The 23,531-nt window shown below is 35.5% G+C and overlaps 1 protein-coding gene across 1 annotated transcript in view; it reads left to right on the top strand.

The window, feature by feature from the left end:
- Positions 1–23,531, top strand: part of IQCM (IQ motif containing M) — a 147,438-nt gene that overhangs the window by 83,713 nt on the left and 40,194 nt on the right. The window contains 2 exon segments of the mRNA XM_042796871.1: positions 21,678–21,858; positions 23,220–23,365. Coding sequence (XP_042652805.1) covers positions 21,678–21,858; positions 23,220–23,365 — 327 coding nt within the window.

A 23,531-nucleotide genomic window follows, 5' to 3' on the forward strand; every position in this document is an offset into this window, starting at 1 on the left:
TGCATGTAAACAAACCTATCCTCTGGGTTGGATAACCGGACTCACACATGCGTTCTTGATCCTTCAAAGCGATTGCTTTACTTGCCAATATCACATTCATTTCTAAAGACTCAGAGAAATTTAAGAATTTCAACACATCTTCTGCTTTTTTTGACCAAAATGTAAAATGCAGTCTGACTTGCTTATGACTTGAAACACGCTTAGAAAAAAACACCCAGTTTTAATTGAGGGTAAATTTATTTTAACTCTAGTATGGGCCTGCTCAGTTGCAGTATATACCAGCTTTAACACAGGACATTTTATCAGAGTTTTTGCTAAGCAGACAGCACCATAATAGAAAGTTCAGTTTACAGAAAGCATGTTTATTTCAAGTATTTCATGCACATAGATGTTTTCAACGTGAGCTGGCAAAAACTCTTTACATAAAATGTGCAACAATGCAACTACCTTTTCTAAACAAAACAAGGTTGTTCTGTTTGCTTGTTAAGTCAGCTTTAGCAGTTCTCAGAAATGTCATTTATTAAATGTCAAGCTAATTACTTGTAATATCAACCCTGAAAAGCAAACCTTTGTGGGTGCGCTTTCCGAAGCCTTATTCTTCTCTGCTCACAGTCTGTCTGGTACATTTCTAGTAAACAAATTGTTGTTTTTCCAAAGATACTAAGCTATTTGCTAAATATGTATCTTTGTTTAGAATATAGAAGGATGTTTCATAATACTTTAATGAAAGGAAATGCAGAATATATTTTTATTTTAAATAACCAGGTTTTTTAAAAGTAGCTGTGATACAGAACAAATAAATTCTAGAAAGTATCCCATATTTCACAGGGACCAGTTCCACTTCTGTGGGGTAGCGGGGACTGGTTTTGTTCTTGCTGATGAACTTGACACCAAAAGTACAATTAGTGCTGATTCAATAGCTATATCTATACCACGAATCATTACATCTTACATTGGCCGCTTGGCACTGGAAGTGTGCTACCAGCAGTAAATGCACTATTAGAAAGAGTAACAGACCTCCTTTTGTTGAGAAAAAGAGGTTAGAAAGAAAACAAATTTCAGTGTTACAAGTGCTTTGTCTGCAGCAACATGTAAATCAGTAAAAAATAAATGAAAGTTGTGAATCAGTAAAATAAAATAAATGGACTGGGTTTTTCTATACTATTTAGACTACAAAATCAGAATTCTTGCACTTGAAAACTCTTAAGAATCTTTGAAGTAGCCTAAGTATATGTCTGCAAGGGAAAATAAAGATGAGCACTGTCATGGTGCATTAGTTAAATCTGGTTTACCTAGGTAACCATAAAAAAAATTGCATCAGACCAAAGAAGCTAGTATATGGTGAAAATTGAGACTAGAAGTGACAAAGGTTGAAACTTGGAGATGAAAGACCTTGGGAATAGGAATAGTAATTTTTGCACTGGTAGCTGCTGTACCTACACATGGGCACAGGTAGTTCCCATTCTGGAAAGTTTGCATTCTGCATATCAAAAAAAGGCAAGTAAAAGGAATGCATTCACAAAATAGACCAAAACTGAGGCTAAAAAGTCAGACTTCAGTAATGTTTTGGCATACCAAAATGTATCCTGAGCACTGAATATTTTAGGAAAACCCATCAGTTTTTAAATATTCTGTTGATCCATATGGGAGTTAAGGTCTCAGATTGATCAAAATTCCATTAGACAGATGGCTGAGTTTTTGTATACTTTTAAAATTTGCCCCCCAAAAAATCACGTCAAGGTAAAAAATTAATCTGTAAATATTTTCAGATGAAGTTTTGAAAACAAAAATAGTTCATAACACAAATATTTATTAGCATGATACTGTATCTTTAAACATTATGAGTTTCTAACGAAATCTCGAATGCTCTTATATTACCTGAGAATTGCAAAGACATTGTAGTATTATGTTTATCCTGGAATACTTAAATACTTTCTTGCTGCACTGAAGTTGTACTTTTAATTCTTATATATTTATATAATTTCGTACTATACATACACATAAATATACATAAAGAATTTACATAGATTTATATAAAGTTGCATAATAATATTCTAATTCTATTACAGTCTCAGCCACTGGAGACATACAGAAAATACTTATTTCTTGTTAGGCAAATGTAGTGGAAGTTGTAAGGCAGACAGGGAGTGCAGTCACCTATTTTGGTACTCATATGAGGCACAATCTTATTTATGCTATTCTAGCAGTACAAAAGACATTAAAGTGGATATAAACTTCAACCTCATGTGTTCTGTGACTTCTTTATATTTCTAGATCCTGTCCACTATTTTTCTTGTTCACTGTTTTAACACTCATAGGCTGACTTTATAGATAAAATTGAAATGCTTTAAATTAATTTTCTAACACAAAGTTATTAAACTAGCTCCCCTCATTTAAATTATACATATGAACTATGAACTTCTAATTCTATATTCTAGCTAATAATTGCTTGTAAGTACTATAGATTAAAAATGCGTAGCCTATTTAAAAAAGCATTAGCTAGCTGTGAATTTTCATCAACTTCCTCCGCTTCCCTCCATGCAGTCATTTTTGGAGTGAAATGATAACTGGGAAAAAGAGTGCTTTTGTGAGAAGCTTGGTTTAAACTCTGGCTTTTGTCAATTATTTATTGGGTCACATAGATATACCTTTCACGGGATTCCTGCAACAACCTTTGACATAGAAAAGGGTCCATGAAGATTAAAAGCACTCCTGGCTGACCTTACAGAAATGTTCTTTATGGCAAAGGGCTGGATAAAAAATCCTGACATCAAAATGTAGCACAGTGAGAATTTGGATGATAAGTTAATTTGGCAACTGATAAAGTTCAGTAAGTGTCAGAGAACTTGGAAGGTATAAAGAATATTAATTTGTTTATTTCTTTTTTAAACTGAATTTTGACTCACTGGTCCCTGGAATTGCAAAGGGATGTCAACTCATTGCTTTTTCCTCACCAATCTGTTTTTGATATTGCTGATATTTATTAAGTTCTCAGGCTCCAAGGAAAATGGTGTTGTGCATAACAGAAAAGCATATTGCCAAACTGCGGGAATAAGCAATCAAAACAGACCGCCCCAATGTGTTGTGAACTCTGAATGTCTCTTCATTGAGATATTTGCCTGTGATCAGTATGTGACTCCTTTTTCTTTCATACCTAGGTGTCTCAGACATTTTTCCAATATGATTTCTCTTCATAGAGGAAGGGTTAATGCGAATACAGACAATAGACAACATTCTGCGGTATTTCCTAAATGATGGAGGTTTTTAGAAGTGACTCAAAAACCTAAACTTTGTAGTGGATTCCCTGAGTTTGGCATTCACAGGCAGAGTTAGAAGTTGTAAAATCCATCCCACTAAATAGAAACATGCTTAACCAAATAAATAAAAGGTGCAAAAGAAAGAGATGTATCTTTAAATCCTGTTTTCTTGCATGCAGAGTCTTAACATCATTTAGCTGCATGTTTTCTAGTCCTATGCTGTGCCTGGTCTATCAAATATAGAGCAGAATTTGCTGTGTTTTTTTTAAATGTAGTTCAGGAGGTCATCCAGTCCTAAGTAACTTAGTAGTTAGGAAACTCACCTCTCCTGGTAGCAGCCATGAGACTGCCATCAGTTCCCTGCAGGAAGTAAAATTATGTTACACTAGAGAGAATGCTGAATCTAGCTGGCAGCAATGGCAACTCCTAGGCTGGCAGAGGTTGCAGAAGGACAGAATAGGAAAATAGATTAGCATGGCCTAAGTCTTAAGTATTGTGTCACAGCATTCTTTACGTGGTCATTTTTCTCTAGTGTTTTTTCATCTTTTATCATCAGTAAGTCCTTGACAGAATTATTGTTGGTTTTAGGTAGAAGGCTAAGCTCTCATGTGCTCTTAAATATAAATGTTGTGACCAGGAGAATAAAAGAAAGCATATTACGCTAAGGGTTAATGTGGCAAATGCAGAAAGAATAATGAAGTTTCTTCATCAATTACTGATGCAGCCTCATCTGAAATACAGCATGCAGTCCTGGTCACAGCATTCCAAAAAGCATGTGCCAGAAGCAGGATGGCCCTTTTACAGCCCAAGGCCTTAACAAAATTTACCTTGATAAATCTTCAGAAAAAAAGGACTATAGTACAAAAAAGGAACATTTAAACAGGTACATATGTCTCAGGCATGCTGACTAGTAAAGAAAAGATGGATCAGGAAATTCCATCTTCATGTATTCCCTTGTTCCTAACAGAAAAACAAAAGGGATGTTTAAAAGATAAAATAAATCCTCATACTTTTCACAAAACTGCAATTACCTTTTGCAGTCATTTTTTACATGAAATTATTGATACCAAAATATAGAAATGTCAAGAATAGCTAGAATCATTGTTAATTATAACACTATAATGTGCTCATGACATTAAACTTCAAGACTGAAGAGCAGCCAATCTAGAGAGGAGAGGGAGCTTTGTTGATTTGAGATTTGTCTATATGGTTTGCAATTAAAAATTTTTCAGAAGTATTTAGTGTGTGCTATTTTTGGAGAATGAGTCCTAGACAAGAAGGACCGTTGACCTCTTTCAGTAAGGCAGCTTTCATTGTTATGTATGTAATGGGCAAAACTGGCACAATTAAGATTTTAATTCCATTAGCAAAATCTGATTCAGTTTTTCCGAAATGGTCAATTCTACTGCAAAAGATACCGAGCTCCTTTGATCTCCCTGGTGTTGCAGTGCATTCACTGAAGTCAAGGTTATATTTTCTTTTCAAAATCTAGAGCAGAAAATTCTTTCTCCCATCAGTATCAAAACCACTGAGGTATGGGTTAAGCGTGTTACCATCTCAAATTTGGGTTATTATATACAGAACGCAGCAATCACTACCATCTGATGGAATAACTTCCTACAGTCGTTCATTTGTACAAAAACATTAGATAATCTAATAGTTTTTGAGAAATTTATAGTTAGTTACTTTGTCTTACAATGTATGCTGGCGATTCATGATTTTAAATAATCCATGCATTTTCATTAAATAAGGTTTATAGGAACCAGGAATTCAATGCAGTTGAAGTTGATAGGGAAGGTTTTTCTTAGAAAATAATGTAGTGTATATGTATTTTACCATTCAGAATATTTTGAAGATAGAGTATATTATCAAATTAGAGCAAGAACTAAGTTGGGCTTCAGTATTGATGCACTGCCATGAGTAGAACTTCCATGAATGCAAGTCTATTGCATTATGTACATGCATATGACATATTACATACACACTATCAGATAAAGAACAGATCCCTGTTTTAAACTAAACCAAACAGTATATCTAGATTTCTGGAGTACACAGACTTAAATGCTGATAGTCACTGTGTGTTAGATAGCACAGGTTAATATAAAAATTGAAATAACTTCATCTAGATATGCCCTTTCTTTATGAAGAGAGACAGCTAGACAGATACTTGATTTCCAGTATTTACATCTTCATGGCATGGCTATCTCATTGTTTCAGCAACTTTATTTTTACAACAAAGTATCCAGAAATGTAAGCTTTTTTTTTTCCCAGTGGGCTAATAAAGCTGAAATTATTTGACCTAGCCTCATGTAATGTAAGGCAGGCACTGGATAGTTTAAATAACCATACCTTTATGGCAATTTTAACAAATATTATGTGAAAGATACAAACCACTGCAAAGATTAAATTCTCCAGTTCATATAGTTAAAATGAGGTAAAGCTCAGAAAGCAACAGAAACTTTTAACAAAACTTTACACATTTTATACACAAGATTTAGAAACTACATGGTTTTGAGGTGCAAAGGTTAAACATTAAAAGTAATTTAAGGTAGCAAGAAACTGTTGGAGGTAACTTCCCTATTCAAAGTTTTCTGATTGGCCTTAGAAGTGAATATATCATACTATTTAATCAAATAATTTTAAATATACTTTAGCCTGTTGGAAAACACTTGTGAAGACTGAAAGGCTTGCAAGAAACAAAAGTGGAAGTTTTCTTTTTTCTTTAAATATTTATTTTGTTCTTAAAAAGGAGTGTCTATTTGTGAATAAAGCAGAATATAAAAGAAGAGAGAAGGTTTGATAGCTTAAATTGAGTTGAATAGGATCTTGGATAGTGGCAGTTGAAATTCTAGTACTTCTAAAAGCATCTTATGATAGTTACCTTTAAATGAGTCATCCTCAGATAGATACAGTCAGATAATTGTTCTCTGTATTCTTTGGAAAACACTATGAACCTAGCCTTTGTATAAACAAGAGCTGTATTTCAGTTCTCTTTGTAAATTGTCCTGTCAGTTAATTCACAAGAAGATTGACTTAGGACTGATAAGGGTATTTTTGACCTAATGAATCCAGGATCTTTGTGTAGGCGACTGTGTTATTTAGATACTTATTAAGCACTTGTTTTCACCTAGTTAATTTTTTGGGTTTTTTGCTCTCACTACTTCCATGGAAAAACAGCTCTTGTCTCCCATGGTGGTCAGAAACCTTCAGTTTTCATCCTAAGTTTAGACAAGTCCAGTTTGCACTTCTTTATTTTGTCGACATTGCCATTTGGTTTTATAGCAGTTCTTCCTCCTCTAGTTCTTGCACCCATTCCTGCCTGAATCAGTTGTGTCCACTATCAGCTTTTGCCTCTCTGGGCTGAATAAGGTGAAGCTACTTTTTTTTTTTTTTTTTTTTTTTCCTCTCATATGGGACAATTTTCATTGCCCTAATTGTCCTAACAACCATTTCCCTGCACTTTAACCAGTCATAATTCACCTTGCTGGAATGCTGAGTGACCACAGTGATGCAGAACAGTTCACAGAGTAGCATTAAGCTTTTCCACATCCAATATTTCTAGGATCAAATTTACTTCTACTCAGCTATGGCTTATTGTCATGTTGGAAATTTCTGTGACATCCAGGTCTTTTTCCTCCACCATTATCTCTAGGTAAAAAACTTGTATAGAATTTCTTCTCATTAATCAATTTATAAACTTTCAATTTTACTGTTTACTTTGTTTCTGTAACTCTAGTCTACATCTATCATCTAGTTCTTCTTTACCTACATGACACTTTGATCTTCCAGATTTATTATTGCTGTACTCCAACTATGTGTCACTTCATTGGCACACTCCTGTGCTGAATAGTAATAGACGTATTGTTATGTTCACTAGTGACACAGATTTTAGAGCAAATCCACCAGGAACATCTTGCTAGCCTACAATTTCTTGTTTAGATCAGTGCACCACGGGCTCTTCTTTGCTCAAATCCTTATCCACCTTACAAACAATCAGAAACCACAGCTAGGGACTAAATCAGAGTTAGATTTTGTTTAATGTAAAAAATTGCATAGCTAATAAATTAATTTGCTATTGTATTTGAAAAATATAGGCTTGTAAATAGCTGTGAAGCTATGCATACTAAAAAACTCACAATCGTATTTTGAGATTTACTTGTTCTCCATCTTAAAATTTCTATTTTACAAGTGGCCTCAGTAATTATCTGCAAGTTGATCATTCATATTGTTTCTGGTTTGAAAACTGTACTAGAAAGCGTGATTGTCTAAAGATCTCTTGGATGACGTTCATCAGTAAAGACACTGAGGCTAAAATTTAGTTTACAGTATGGAACAAACTTCTTGAAGATAAGACTTTTTTGGTAATAATCAATTAAATATTTTTTTAAACAGCACTGATCAGTCAAAATTATTCAAGATTACAGGGACAGAGACAGTGGCAACATGTCTCTAGAAACAGTTCAATGACACTATTGTATTCCTAAGTCTGTTGTCAATATTAATGGCATGGCCAAGGGTATCATATTTAGTTTCTGCTACAAGCTTAGACTAACAGTGACTAAAAACAAAATATAGCATTCAGTTTTAAGAGTATTCTAACAATTGAAATGTCCTAGGAATTTATGTTAAGATCATTTAAGCTGCAATAAATGTGTTAACTAAAGATTCCTGTGGATGTATGAAATGACAGAGTGAAGTAACCCTTGCTAGCTGGTGATATGCAAACCTTTATGAGGAAGCCTTCCTGAGAAAGAGTGAAAAGTCCACAAACTACACTAGCATTTTAAAAATAGTATGGATAAACATAGAAAAAAGGGAAATAAAAATCAGATGGAATGGGATGGAATTAGTGTTCTTGTCCAGCTTTAGATCAAGAACAATGTTCAGAAGTAGTATTGCTGAATGCAGTAATTTTCAGCTTTGACAGCATGGAAGAGTGTTGGGGAATCTAGATAAAACAGGTTACCTCTTGCATAGAGAGGCACCTGATCATTAAGTCTAAATCAAAATTACATTTTATATTTATTTGTAGTATGTTTTTTCTAATCGTGCATTAAAATGCCTGACCTTTCATTAAATAAAGAGTTTCTTGATTGTTAAGTTTGCTTTATGTTAAGGATGAGATAAGCATGGAATGCTACTTGCATGGCAGGAGCAAAAGGAAGACTAAGTGTCATGAGAAGACATTGCTGAGAAACTATGTCCCAGGGTGAGTTTATGGAATTTAGGGAGTCAGAGTATCTCGTGCTACTCTGCAAACACTTACATTAGGATCAGGGGCTGACTTGACTGTGTAGTGCTTATTGAAAAGTGGGTTTTTTTCAGCAAGGATAAACCATCATTTCCTCTACAAGGAGCAAATGACTGAGACATATACCCTGACTTTAGGTAAATCCTAAAGCTCTACAGCTGAAATGTTTTTCCCCCCAGAAATGTGTTTCAGTGGCATTTTTGACAAGAAGAGTTTCTCAGGCCTGAAATATCTGCTGTGGTGAGGAAAGGAGAAGACAGAAATTCTAACCATCTCATGAAACCAAGCATGCAGAGGAGAATTTTGGGTAGGCTCTGAAAAAGTGAAGTTGAAATCACTTTGCTGATTCATTCAAGGCATTGTATTCAATATGAGTTTCCGGCATCACAAGTGAATGCCTTGGCCAAGGTGTAGAATCTCTTGATTTTGTTCTGCAACAAAACAAAACTTAACTTCAAAATCTTTAAATGTTATGTGAAGTTATGACTGAGCCTGTAATGAGCACATTATCCAAAGACAAGACAGTGCTCTTTATTTGTATAGATAAACATAGCTAAACTACCTTCTCAAAAGAGGTTTTGATGATAGGTCTGTAGTTATGTTCACAACTGAATCTGAGGCACATTCTTTCAATTTATTTCAACATCAATTCAGCTTTCTATTTGCAGTATCTGTATTCCTAGTAGATAAGTTACCATGTAAACTAATGTGCTTGCTTCATGGTGATTTTATTTGATTAAAGCCAGCTACAATGTCTAAGTTACCAAGAAAAACTAACCTGGATTAAAATGCAGACAAGAAGTGGGGAACAAGTAGAAAGCATGTCGTGCACAAAGACATCTTTGTTACTGAATGTTTCGTGTGAAAGAAAATCACCTTGCAGAGTATTTCCATGTCTGATTGAATTTTCTTTAATGAAAAAAGGCAAGAGATCACTGTAGTTTATGAAACTGGATAAAACAGCGAGTGTGCTCAGAAAGTCCCTGTAGCTTTGCTTACATCTACACACAAGGAGTATTGTTTCAGAATGGCTTTCATGTATTCTCTGAAAAATTAACAGAAACAAAAAAGTAAGAGTAGTTCATTAAACTTTAAAACATGCTTAATAAAATCTTTCCCCAAAAGACACATGAGGAAGAATGGGTTATAGACAAGGTGTTACATTACCAGAATGCCATTATTTTGAATTACTGATAAAATTTTTTAGGGATGAGATAGAATATAGCTGTGATGTTTTAAGAGCCGAGATAGCTAGGTTTGCTTGCAATTTGCACTTTAGTAGGGTTTTGCACTTGACCTAAAATAGGAGGCAGTTATTTAAATCGAAAGCTCTTTCAAAGCTAGCTGTGAATTACCCATTTCTGCATTATGATTCAAGGCTGATAAAGAGTTCTACTGTTTATCATGCAAAGTGGTTCCATGGTTCAAATTCGCCAGTTTAGACAGAATACCATAATAATCTGAATTGAACAAAATATGAAACATCCTTTTCCACTCTATCATCTCTGATTCACAATAGAATGATCAGCTTCTATTCTTCCCATTGATGAATGATGCCAGTTTCAATGTTCCAGCATGCAACTGCAGGTGTTTTTCCTATGCTACCTTGTAGGCTTGGCAGAAACTCTTTGTATATGGTCCAAAACAACCTCTTTAATGCACTTTACATTCATTCTTAAGATTAACCTTTACCACACTGTCGGTTCTAAAGTAACAACCATTAAGCTCATGATGTACTGTGACAATGCTGTGTCATGCCAATCAAATTCACTTCATTGTTTCCTTGTGTCACTTCACCTGTCTGTATTCCTCTGTTGTCTCTTGATTTTTCCTGCAATAGTGAATTACCTGAGATAGTAATTGTTCTATAGTTACTGTATTTAAGCAGTGTCCAGCATTATGGGATCAAGGCTGAGGTCTTGAGTTTCTGTGGCGTGGTACCACTAACTATAACAGATGAGCTGAGTTTTTTCTCTGGTTGCAATCAGATTACCTCTTCTGGTCTTTCATATGACACTCTTAGTCCAGTTTCTTCGGGACTGCAGTGATCTGTGGTCTTATTGCAAAAATTCTTTTTTTTTTTTTAAACTTTGGAACAGAAGTCTTAATAGTCATGAGGCATCAGAGTCCTGCATTTCAGCTTCTTCCCAATTTCACAAATGCTGGAAATATTACTATCAGAAATTGCTGGAAATTCTTAAATTATATTTTGAGTATTTAAAAATTATTTTTGTAGATCAAAGTAATTATTATATCCATATATATCCTGTCCTAGTAAGAAAATTTAAGGTATTCACAAATAGATCTTGGTCCCTGTGCAAAAGAGGAAGCAGACTAGCAGAGCTAGAATGGAATAAATTAGTTTGCTACCCCTGTTTCTGGAGCAGCTTTCCATGCAGACATTATTCTTCAATAAAAGTTACTGTTATTCCAGAATAATTATTCTGCTCACAAAGCAACACCGGCTCTGAGACAAAGCTGAGACTTCTAACACTTTGTAAGTTTATCTCTGAATTCCTGCTGTGCAGATGGCACAGTGGGCTGGGGAGCAGCAGGACTGGGAAGCAATAGAGGAGTTGGCAGGTTGGAGAAGAAGATAACAGGTGGCTTGTGAAGTGGAAGCAAGGTCTTTATTGCAGGCCACCCTTGTCTCAGGCAGAATAAAACTTTGAATTCAGAGGGAGGAAGCCTCACATGAAAGCATATGCAACCTATTGGACCACATACTGGAGACTTGAAAGGTAGTTTGGGAAGTAAAGGAAAAGAATTGTGAACCTTTGGATGGCCTTAGGTAAAAATTGGAAATCTAGAGGGAGGGATGGCTGTTCGAAGGCTGGCTACATACTGGGATGGTAGACCAGCACAAACAGAAGGCTGTGGAAGAAAAAATACTCTATGAGGTCTTCAGATGAGGTAGTTTAGTTGTTTTTTGTGTTGTTTTATTTTTTTGTTGTTTTTTTTTGTCTCTCAGCAACCTTATCAGAGTACAGATTGCTGTAACAGCCAATTAAATTCCTTTTGCAAGTGGGAGGCAGGAGACTGAACTCAATTGGCAAGTGGCTCATCATAGTGTGAAGTGGGAACAGCTCATTGAGAGTCTAACACATGCTTTACTGCACTGTTTTATATGGAAGATTCTGAGAAGATAAAGCCATTTGACTCCTTTATTACAGCAGTGTATCAAATAGCCTGGTAAGTGCAAATTGTAAAGAACCTTTGCATGTATTTCTCACATGCCACTTTTTAGGGGTTGATGATATGATTCTTCTTAGTGTGAAAAGCTAGGTGGTGAATTTACTTTAAGAAAGTAAGGTAAAATATACCTTACTTAAGAAAGTAAGGTGAAAAAAAATGGTTTTCACTCAGCTGTACTAAGACTTATGGGTAGCAGTCTGCTGGTCAAAGGTTTATCTTCTCAAAATGTTCATTTTTGAAATGAACAATATTTGTAAGTGATTGAAACTTGATTCATGAATATCAGAGATTTTCAGAGATCTGGTCCTAGAACGTACTGATCACATGCATAGTATGATTTTAGTTTCTATTGTCAGCTCATAAGCAGAATCACATACTGATAAGCACAGCTGGAGGACCTAAGAGTCCCTTGGACAATGTGTTGATAGCATTTGGGAAACCTTGTGTGAATTACTAAGATACATTCGAAATAACTTACCAAAAAATAAGTTATCAAGTACTTATTTTACTCTGAAATCATACATTTATACCCAGACATGTGCAAAGTCACTTACTGTAGTGTTGGATCTTTGCCCAGAAATTATTTTTTGAAGAATGACTCCTGAGGTTTTATGCAGATAGTATGCTTATTCCACCTCTATGTCCACTCTTTTCTCATGTTTTCTCTCAGACAGCTGGTGTTAACATCCAGACTGCATTAAAAGAACTAGTCACATCTCAGTTGCACAAGAAGTGTCATTTAATCTTCATATTAAATCATAGATGGTGACGTTATTAGACATTGGCTTGTCTTTGGATCACATGAACTAAAATGTAGATTGCCTTTCAGCATGTGCCTTACATGCTTTCCTTGCAGGTTTTCCAAATGGATGAATGGGGTTTATAAAATAATAGGCTATAGCCACTCCTAGTTCTGGGAGGAAATTCCGAGAGGAGCAACTTCAGGACTCAAATCCCTAGATCAAAAGCAGAAGTGAAGACCAAAATATAGCAAGCTAGTATAAAAGCCAACCAAACTGAACAAGACTACTCAGTGGTGACACAGAACTTAATGAATAAATGACCAAAGAACTATACACCTATAAAACGAGGTACTAAAAACCACTATTCCTGATCATGTGCATGTGTTTTATCTCTCCCACCAGATAACAGTTAATTGCACTGGTGGGTGATGATTCTAAAATATACAGAGGCGTGCAGATCCAGGTCTTCTATTTGCAATAGTAATTGCTTGAAGTGCATTGGCAGACTCCTAAGAAGACTATTTTTCTCTAACAGTTGGGTAACTCATACCTCACTGTTTGAAATCTGCAATACAAGTCAATATACTGACTTGCAGCCTTTAAAACCTGCATTATTTGATTTAAATATTAAAATCTGTGTCTAACATTCAGGCTCTCTGGGCAGACTTGCTAAATAGAATGCCTGAAACAGTGGTTTATTGGTACTTAATGCATTGCTGACATGAATCTAGCATATACCACATCTGATTTTTCAAACAAAATAATGTTTTGTTATTTGTTCATCAAAACATTCTGGTAATTGAAAAAGTAATTAAAATGTTTGGTGGAGGGAATCACTATATACACATACACCTGAATGAGCTCTGAATTTGGCATTTTCACACAGACAGGAACTTGGAATTGTTGTGGTTAGTTGCCTGAAATTGCTAACCAAAGGGAGTACAAAACACAGTAGGAGGTTGGGTATGAAAAGGCAATTTAAGGCTGAACAGAAAACATCACCATATCACTATGTCTCTGTACCTGGACACAGGTAGCAGTGTGGAGAGAGGCTACCATCAGGAGTTAGTGACAAAAGCCAAAGCACATCAGGTCAAAAGAAGAATCAATAGAAGTGCTGGGAGAATATCATGGCTGGAAGCTTGGATGAAGTACCAGGAAGTCCATAGAGCACAGTAGGGTCTAAAGTGGTAGATAATAGGTAAGACTAGTGTACAGTTGAATATGAGACTCTACTTTGAGCAAATGAGACTAGGGAGAAGGAGCTGAAGCATAAGGTAGCCAAAAATACATGTGCCCTGGGGTTGAGTGGTGGGATTTTTGTATAGCAGGGGAGGGGGCTACAGTGATGACTCTTGTGAGAAGCTTCTCAAAGTTCCCCCAGCTCCAAGTCAGCCCCACCTCTGCACCAAAACTGAGCCCATCAGCTGCACCTCTGTGGTAACTTATTTAAGAAGGGGCCTGGGAGGAGGAGTTGGACTTGTGAGGAAGAGATGCGGCAGCTGCACGAACACCAGGGTCAGTGGAGGAACGGAGGAAGAAAGGAGGGGGGAGGTGTGCTGGAGCAGAGACCCCCCTGTATCCTGTGGGGAGACGGCAGGGCGGCCCCCCCTGCCACCCATGAAGATCTATGGTGGATCAGACACTGATTTATGGCCTGTGGGGGTCCCACACAGCCAATTAAGGTGTCTGCACCCAAATGCAGCTAGAACCCTGTGGGAAGAAGCAACACCTGCTGCTGTAATTCAGCGTTGGGAGGATTGCAGCATGTGGGGGTGTCCCATGCCAGAGCAGCTTGGGAAGGGCTGTGGCCCGTGGGAGGGACTCAAGTCAGAGAGAAGCTGTGGAGGACTGTCTCCTGTGAGAGGGGGACCACTCTGGAGCAGGAGGAAGAAGTTCCAGAAGTCCCTTCCCCTCCAAAGATAGAGCGGCAACGCTGACTGCACCCCCTGTTCGCTGCCCTCTGTGCTGATGGGGGGAGGAGGTAGAAATATTGGGAGCAGACCTGAGCCTGGGAAGAAAGGCGGGTTGGGGGAAGTGTTTTCAATGTGGTAGTACTTCTCACTGCCCTACTCTGTTTGTTAAGTGTTGTTGTTGTTGTTGTTAGTGACTGTAATAAATGTATGTTCTTTTTTTTCTTCCCTTAATGAGTCTGTCTTTTGTCCGTCCTAAAAAGAAAAGGAATCTAGAAAGTATTGTATCCACAGAATCTATCCACATCACAGAAGTGTGGAATAGATTCTGCCATAAAAGAGACTAAACCTGGGAATCATCAGGTGGGAAAATGTTTCATGCTGTATTTACTGAGAATGGATATCATATACCATTTTACCATCCATTGATTCAGTATCATAAAGTCTAGGCGACAGAGGTAACGGATCAGGAATAAAATGTTGAAAGTATGGGAAAGGCTAATAAAGAATAATATATATTGTTTTTCTAGCTCAAGAACTAGAGGCACCTGATGAAATCATCAGGTAGCAAATTTAGAACAAAAATACAATAATCTTTTTCATATAATGCATAATTGAATTGTGGATCTAGCAGCCACAGGTGTTGCAAAGTCTGAAAATAGAAAAGGGATCAAAAAGGGATTATACAATTTGATGTCTGACTGGTTATTCAGTGGCTGTTAAACATAAGGGTATAGATGTTGCCTCCAGCTCAGTCACTAAATTGCTGATAATCAGAAGTCTATAATGGAGGCAAATCACCCTTGAAAGTGCCATGTTTCTTATGCCTGCCTGTATTTCTTTGCTGGCCGTTGTTAGGAGGAGCATATAGGGATGGGTCGTATTTTGGTGTGATGTCAGATTTCTTTAACATGCTTTGTTTATCGCTGTGCTTCAGGAACATGGGATTAATATAGCAAGGGCAGCTGAGGGGGTTATAGGGGGGTTATAGTTCCATGCTTCAGTTATATACTGCGTTGTTAGTGTTTGTGGTTTTTTTTTTTTTTTTTTCTCTGTCTTTTACAGATGATTTATCCTGTTTAAGATGTAGCTAGGTCAGAAATGCATTGCAACAAAAGTCAAACATCCTGGTCTATACAAGGGATAGCAAATGTTTGTGGGTTTTGTGTTTTCATAATTCATTACATGAAAATACTGTTACTTATAAGGTAACAAGACAGAGAGTAGTCATTGAGGAGATGGAAAGGGGAAAGCTATATTTTCCCTTTTGAACCTGTACATCTGAGCTTAAAGTATTGCTTGTTTCATCCCTAACATTTACTGTTTCTGATTAGGTTGGGTTTATTTCTTTTAACTTTTTAGTTTTGCTCAATAAAGCTGTAAATCCTGTCTAAACTTAGAACCTTTTAAAGTATATGTACAGTTCTTGAAATACATGGCAGTTATGAGCTGTCTTAGATTTTACCTAATTCACTGGGTCTTTCTTCTTCCTTCTGTCTTTCCCAATTAAGGTAGACTTCCAAGTCAACAAGAAAGAGCACTGCATCAAGTGCTAAGTCAGAAATGGGAAACATGAGGTGCTCTTTTCCTATTTATCTTTTGTTAAAATGACAGCAGTTGAAACTGATGTACTTATTTTCAAACTTATTCTTCAAAGTTTTTCTTTGGAAACCAGTACTGAAAACTGACAAAGGCATTAGAAAGCACAAATAGGTCTTAGTCATCCATTTACACTATTTCCAAGTAGAATCCATAGATTCTTAATGTCATTAAGTTGCAAAACCTCAGAATGGTGATTCTGAGTTCTTCTGTGTTTCTGTGTGATGAACAAGATGTGTTTGATGTGTATATTGACTTCCCATTAACATCACCGGAGCCTCAGGGAACGAGGCAAATTTTAGTATCAGGCCCCGAGACTAACTAAACTGAGCCCACTGAAGTTGAAAATTATGTCTTCAACTGGAAGTGAAAACTGTTGTGCTTATCCTTATGGCTTGTCTTTATGCCTTCATGTTGTTTTACTGTCATATTTTGTCTTCTGTTGTACATCCTGAGTGAATAATTTGGGATGTATCTTTGAGTTTAAGCAGTGTTTCATCACCTTTTTAATTTATGTCTGCATGAATTGTAATTAGCTGGTCATCAAAATTCTACTCAGCCATACATTGATTATGTATATGTGTATCTTCAGATTTTATTTGTAAAGTGATAATTTCTGGATTGAGAACATACTGACACTTACAAATAATCACTGGGCTCCAGTTTAGCACTCCATCTGTATTTAGCAAAATACTTAAGCATATGCTTAATTTTAATGTTAGCTCAGGTAAGCATGCAATTGCCTCCATCTAAATTCAGTGTAGCGTTTTAAGTATGTGCCTAACTTTAAGCATATCCTTAAATCCTACTAAAGCTGAAATCAAACACATCCTTAAGTGTCTTCATGAATATGGATAACTACTGATTGAGATTTGTTGAAATGAACTCTGTTGGCCAGGAAATAACAAGAAATACCTGGCCATGGTTTCAATAATATCCTACAAGCAGGGAAAATGTAACAGAGAAATAAAACAATCTATTTGTCTCTTGAAAGTCTAAAAGCTAAACTGTGTATTGTGGAAGCTAAAGTATTTTATAAAGTGTGCGGTGTCTTTCTATCCCTGAAAGAAGACTGTATCTATAGGAAATCCAGACTTCATTCTCAATGTTTCATTAAGTTCAGAATATTCAATAAAATTCTGTTTCATTCTTTAAACAAGACATTTCAGATATATTATCTGAATCCGTTTAAAATTGAAATGATAATGAGAGTGCAGATGGTTATGGAAACTTAGAAAGAAATAAGTAAACTGTATACAGGTGGTAAAGATGTTACAGCTTATAGCACATTTTCTATGATTTTGTTTTATTTTCAATGCTGAAGTGCTCGATTCACATAACCATTCTTTGTTTCAGTCCTTTTTCACTTTTGCTGCTTCAACATCTACAATCTTTCTGGACTATTTATGTGAAAAGCTCTTTGCATTTTTTATTTCAGATCCTCTCCTATTGCAGTTCATGAAGTCTTTCAACAGTAGGCTGTTAATCCTTTGCAGATTAATATGATTTCAGTGATAATCCTTTCATTTGTTGAATTTTTAAGACGTATAATCATTAAAGAAGGTGCTTGACAGATTTTCCATTAAAGCAGTACAAAGCAGGTGGTATGTCTTTAATGTATGTAGGTAGCACTTTATGTTGCTCATTTGTAAAATTAAATTTGCAGATGAAGCAAGTAAGTCTAGGGTTAGTTATTGGTCTTTTCCCTTTGGTATTATAGTTTAAATCCAGTCAAGGAAAAAAAATATTCAGGGGTTTGCAGACAAATCAGAGTTAGAATATCTGTTTAAATACTCTTTTCATAACTCACTTGCTACTTTGCATCTGGAATAAGGGTCATCTTGGGTTCTGTCTTCATACTGTAAAGCATCAAGTTAAGTACATGGAGAAAAAGCAGGGTGATTTTAATTACATGAGATTTGCCTTCAGGTAGGACATAGGGTGTAAATGGTATACAGAAGTTATTCCAGCTCTCTGTAAAAGGCTAATTCTTGTCTTCATTTAAGTTAAACATATGACTGAAATAGTCTTCCCCAGATGGAACTGAAGTCTGTAATTATCTCGCAATAATAGCACACATAAATCTCTTGCCATTAGTGTTTTTGGTTTGCTGTTGATTCCCAGCTCATTGTCCACAACTGTCTTTTTCATCCAAATTCTTTACCTTCTTTTTTGTTGTCTTTTTCATCTGATATTTCCCATATTGGCTTACTTCTCATTTTCCTGTTCTTTCATGCACCCTGATGAAACAATAGACAGGAAGAGAAGGCACAAGTATCAAAATACAGTGATACTGAGTATTATTGTAAGCCACATTTTATTTAAGATCTCAGAAACAGTGCTTCAAATTTAATATATAAACAGCAAAAATGCTTTTTAGTTAGAGATGTGAAAAACATTCAAAGTTTATGAAAATCTATTTTAAAACAAATTGATAATAGGTGTGGCCCATCATAGTCAGCTGAATTTTTGCTTTTATACTGAAAAGTCATGGATACTTTAGGCAGGAGGGAAAGGAAGCAGACATGAAAACTCTTTAAGAAAATCAGGTCCTGAACTTGGCAAACCTTTAGCTGATTTTGTCACATATTTGCAGCTTTAAAATGATTTGGCCTTTTCAACAGCCAAAATAAGTGTCCTTTAATCACTTCCAACCTATTAACAGATGGGCAAACAGCTTTTATAAACGGGGCATACAAAATACTCCAGTATCAGCCAAAACTAATTAGTAGCATTATCTGAACTGAAATTTGTAAGTGATAGAATATATATTAATGCAGATAAACTGTTTATTAGAAATTCCTTTTCAAACATCATGCTTGGTGTCTGTTCTGCCTTCGTATGTTCTAAACACTTATTAAATCAAATCCACTTTTTTTTTTTCCTGTTTAGATATTTTCTTCTATTAAAACAACAAATTTTCCTATAAAAGTTACAATTAGTTGTAGTGTAACTGAGAAAAATCACATTAAGCAAGAGGTAGTTTATTATGTATTTTTTGTGGCATGTAAGAGAAAGAACAGTGTAACTTGAACACAGCCTTAAAATAAATTAATCTCTACGAACAGCACAAAATACTGATATAAGGCATTATTTATACAGCAGTGCCAGAGCATATTAAATATTTCTTTACACAGCACTATTAATTAGAATATGTAAATTGCATGAAATTAAATTGTGAGATTATAAAATAAATGCCCCATGTATAATTCAGTAGGAAGAGTCATTCAATGCGTTGCCATCAGATCTGCAGCATGAATTTGATTTTACAAAGACATCTGTAGTGCAGACAGCTGCTGTACCTAAGTGAGGATTTGATTGTACACTCGATCTTTCAAACAGCCACTTGTTCATATATTTCATATAATTTTTATTATCGTGGATCTAAAAAAAAGTATTGGTTCCAGAATCAGAATTGTTCTGAAATACATTTTAATTAAAAAAAAAAAAAAAAAAATATTGATTTTAGGAAGACTTTCTCTCCTTGCATCCGAGTTCCCTGCCTTCCCCAAATAACCTAAGTCTGCCTCAACTTACATAGTGATTTGAAGATCTTGCTTGAAAAGTCAAACTATATCTAGAATCTGAAATAAATCTGAAAGCAATATTAAGAAAACATTTCAAACTTTTCTTTCTGTAAGATAGCATAATGGGACCTGACCTCCCAACATAGATAATTGCCTCTGATAAACTTTTTCTCAAAATCTGGAAAAAAAAATCTATAGAAATAATCTGTATTTTCTATATACCCATGTATCCAACAAGACAGGTAGTTCCCTTCCTGTCCATACGACATAATGTTGTTCCTTGGTCTTCAAAGATGGTGGCCTTGATCAGTCCAGAGGTGTAGTCCTTGAATATCCTCAGGCTTGACACATTTCCATGTCTCAGAGTAGATAGGCATTCTGCAGACTGGCTAGAGCTGTCTAAAAAAGTTGTGGTCTTGAGTCTGCTCAGTTTGTTCCCTGTACAATCTATGAAACTGCATTTTTTTTTTTTTTTAAATCCTTCAAGCAAATTAAAATGCTGCTGTTCTCTGATAGGACCTCTGGGGAAAATAATAAATGCACAGCCTCTGCTGGTATGGAGCTGAATTAAGCTGGAAGAAGGTTCAATTCTTTGTTCAGTGGGAAAGGTTAAAGGATGTATCAGATTATAACCGAGTGGTGAAATTGTGGTCCCATACCATGAGGTTATATGAAATACCTGGAAGATTTTTTTAGCCAGTAGGGAGATCAAGATTGATGGAACAGATTTGTCTTTGTGGTATAGAGTGGAATGATGAATAAGTGCAAATGATATTTTTTAATTATAAGAAGATGGTCTGATGAAAAATCTTGCAAGCTCTTGGCTAGAGGCAGAAAGTGCTACAGAATACCAGAAAATAACCAGTTTGAAATTCATTGTCTAAGTTATATTGATTTAAAAAACCCCAATATATTATAACCTCAGAACCAAAACCAACCAAACAGAAAAAAACCATCAAAATACAAAATTTTGAGATATATTCAGATCTCAATTTCTCAAGCATTTTATCTGACTATCACCTTAATTAAGACCAGGCATTAAAAGCCATTTTCCTCTCAGTGATATTTCAATCAAACTGGTTTTGTCTTGGAACAATCTGAATGTGGTAAATAAAATACAACTGACTCTACAGCACACAGCTACTTATGACCTTAACTATAAATCGACTATTTCTATTCACAATTCAGGAAAAAAGAAAGCTTTAAATGTGGTCAAAGAAAAATCCTCAGCTACATTTCAGTTTTCATTTCTGCCAATTACACTGCTAGAAATGCAAAATCTAGATTTTTGATTATTCATCTTACACATTTTGATCATTTCCTCAATTGGGACGTAGTCAAGTAATCATACAGGAGGACTGTAGAGATGAAACTTTGGAGAGTTCCTTTCTACTCATTCTGTATCAAGACAAATTTGAGAGCTTTTAGGGTTTAAAAGTTACTTTTACTGTAATTTTACTGTAGGAAATACACGTACAATTCAGATTATTGAATATCTTGGCTTTTCTGGTGTTTCTACTGTCTTATTTTGACAGCAAAATCTCCAGTACAGCATTTCCTGGTGTGTTCTTATGAAAAGGATTGGTTATGTTCTTGTAAAATCTTTTTTTTTTTGGTGGGGAAATTTCCTGGCAACTTTAATGACTACACATTAATAAAATCCATGGTATTTAGCATTCAGATGGAAGAGACACTTAAAAGTTTCAGTATGTCTATCTGCTATAGTTTGTATTATCAGTTCAATTGTAAGAACTGGTAGGTAAGTAATTTTCTTAGTCCTACTCAAATTATTATTTTTTTAAATAGTGTATTTTCACACAAAATATGACTTTTTGTGTTCTCCATTTTATAAAAAAAAATGTACAGTTGAGTAGGAATTCAAAATGTTAACAATGTTGAAAATAATAACTAAAGCCTTATAGTTTACAAAGCCATGGGCAATGTGCAGATCTACACAGCTGCAGCAGACCAGTTGGCAAGCAGATTTGGATGCTAATTCTGTAATTGTAGATGGTAAATGACCAACAGTTCCTTGTCCATCTTTTCAAGCTATTCATCTAAATAAAAGGATTCTACATGATTCTATAATTATTTTAGGTGCACATTACAATTTGTCTTCTAGAATTTTGATTCATAGTTCAAGCATTTGTCCACCAAACTGACAAACAGATCTTCTGTACTTTAATTTATAGTGACAAACGCCTTGACCTTCAAATGCAGAAGAAAAATTTAACTCACCTGGAAGTCTTTGAACCTTCTTGTGATAGTAGAAAGCATCCTAGCAGTAGAGAAGTACATAAAGCAGTCAGTTGCATTCAAAAATATGTGAGAAGGTGGCTTGAACACAGGGCATTAAAGAGAGTAAAGGTTAAGGTAAAGTCTTGATTGGTTAATCCATGTATCCCTTATATTCTAGTAATTTAAGAATTCTTGATTACTGCTATTTTGCTATGAAAAAAGCCCCATCCTCAGCTAGTGTGTCTGTCATGGCTGTTCTGCACCTTCAAAGTTAGGGAGAATTCAGTGATAGCGAGTGCTCTGCTGGGACCTATTTCCATCACTTGATCTCAAGAAGGGTCTCTGTTAGTTTCTAGAAGAGAATGGCGGTGTGACATTTGATCCCTCTGCCTTCAGAGAGTCTTGGTTTACTTGCATATTGTACTGTTAATTCTGGGGCTTGCAGTTTTTCAGGTAGAGAAACAGGCTGTAGCTAACAGACTGTTCATTGCACTTCTCCCACTCTGTTTTAAGCTTCAATTACTGAGGAAAAAAAAAAAGTAAAAAAAAATCATGTTTTCTGTAGTATAATTACTGAATTTCATGTTTGCCATCTAGTATTGCTAAATAAAATGCCAGTTCCTGAGAAATTACATACTAGAATGTCGTAATATTCACTTTTGCCTTCTATCTCAGAGTTTATACTGAGTTAAAAGAGCCAATGCACATTGCAGGTTCAGTGCTAATGGAGGCTGCATAACTTCGGTTCAGACATAATTTTTCTGGTGATATCTAAGCTTCCTATCTAAGAAGTATGCCATAAGAAAACTTGTACCTAATTCAAATAAGTGTGTCAAGTAGGAAGGAGTCATCCATTAAATAACCTGTTTTATTAGTTTTCCAGAATCCTAAAATATGGTAATAGAAATTAGGTCATATTATTTGTTAACCATCAACCTTTAAAAATATTCCTTCACTTTTTATACTGAAGGAGAGGGTGTTTTTGATGCTGATATAGTTAATGATGAGATAAGACAGCATTTCTTGATATCTACTGCTGGGCTGTAGAAAACAAGTATGCATGTTTCCTCCCACAACGTACTTTTAATCAAAAAATTGAATGTTGGATACAGAGTTTCTCACCTTGTCAAGTTTCACTGTTCCACTTTTCCTCTGCTGAGATATAGAACCTTGTCTTTCCCCCAAGATTCTGATTATGTGCAGATAGTATTTCACATAGTTCCTGATGTACTACTTTAATTTTGGATGAAATATGTTTATCCCAAAATAGATTTATCCAATCACCTTCGGAAAGGATCATCCCTTATCAGCACTATGGAGTAATTGTTTTTACGTATCTGTCCATACAAGTTTACAGGAAAGGAATTTGTTCTTGTTATCTTTTAAGATATTCTTATATGCTGCACACCTCTCAGTTCTACTTCCTCACCTGCTTCTTTAGTCACCCTTCACTTGTTTCTTACAGTAGTGAAAGTGAAACATATCTGTAATTACAGTCTACAAGTCATGGACCATCTCTACCAGCAGTTGTAAGGTACTACTGTAAAAAGATAGCCAACAATAAATACCGAGCCAGTGTTTTGGATCTCTCTATACCACTTCTCTATTTTCAATTAGAGGAATGGATGGACAAGAAAAAAAAGTAAGTTATTCCATTTTTTAATAGAATTGTCTTTTACTTTAATTTCAGTGGTCTGTCTATTCTTAAGTAATATTCTCTGTCTGCAGCACAACTATTTTAAAGTGATTTTTGGTGCAAGGAAGATTTCATGTCTCGATATTCACAGCTGCATTTCTAAGATGTCATT

This window comes from Tyto alba, unplaced genomic scaffold (genome assembly GCF_018691265.1).
Source record: "Tyto alba isolate M040663 unplaced genomic scaffold, T.alba_DEE_v4.0 Super-Scaffold_23, whole genome shotgun sequence".
Taxonomy (NCBI): domain Eukaryota; kingdom Metazoa; phylum Chordata; class Aves; order Strigiformes; family Tytonidae; genus Tyto; species Tyto alba.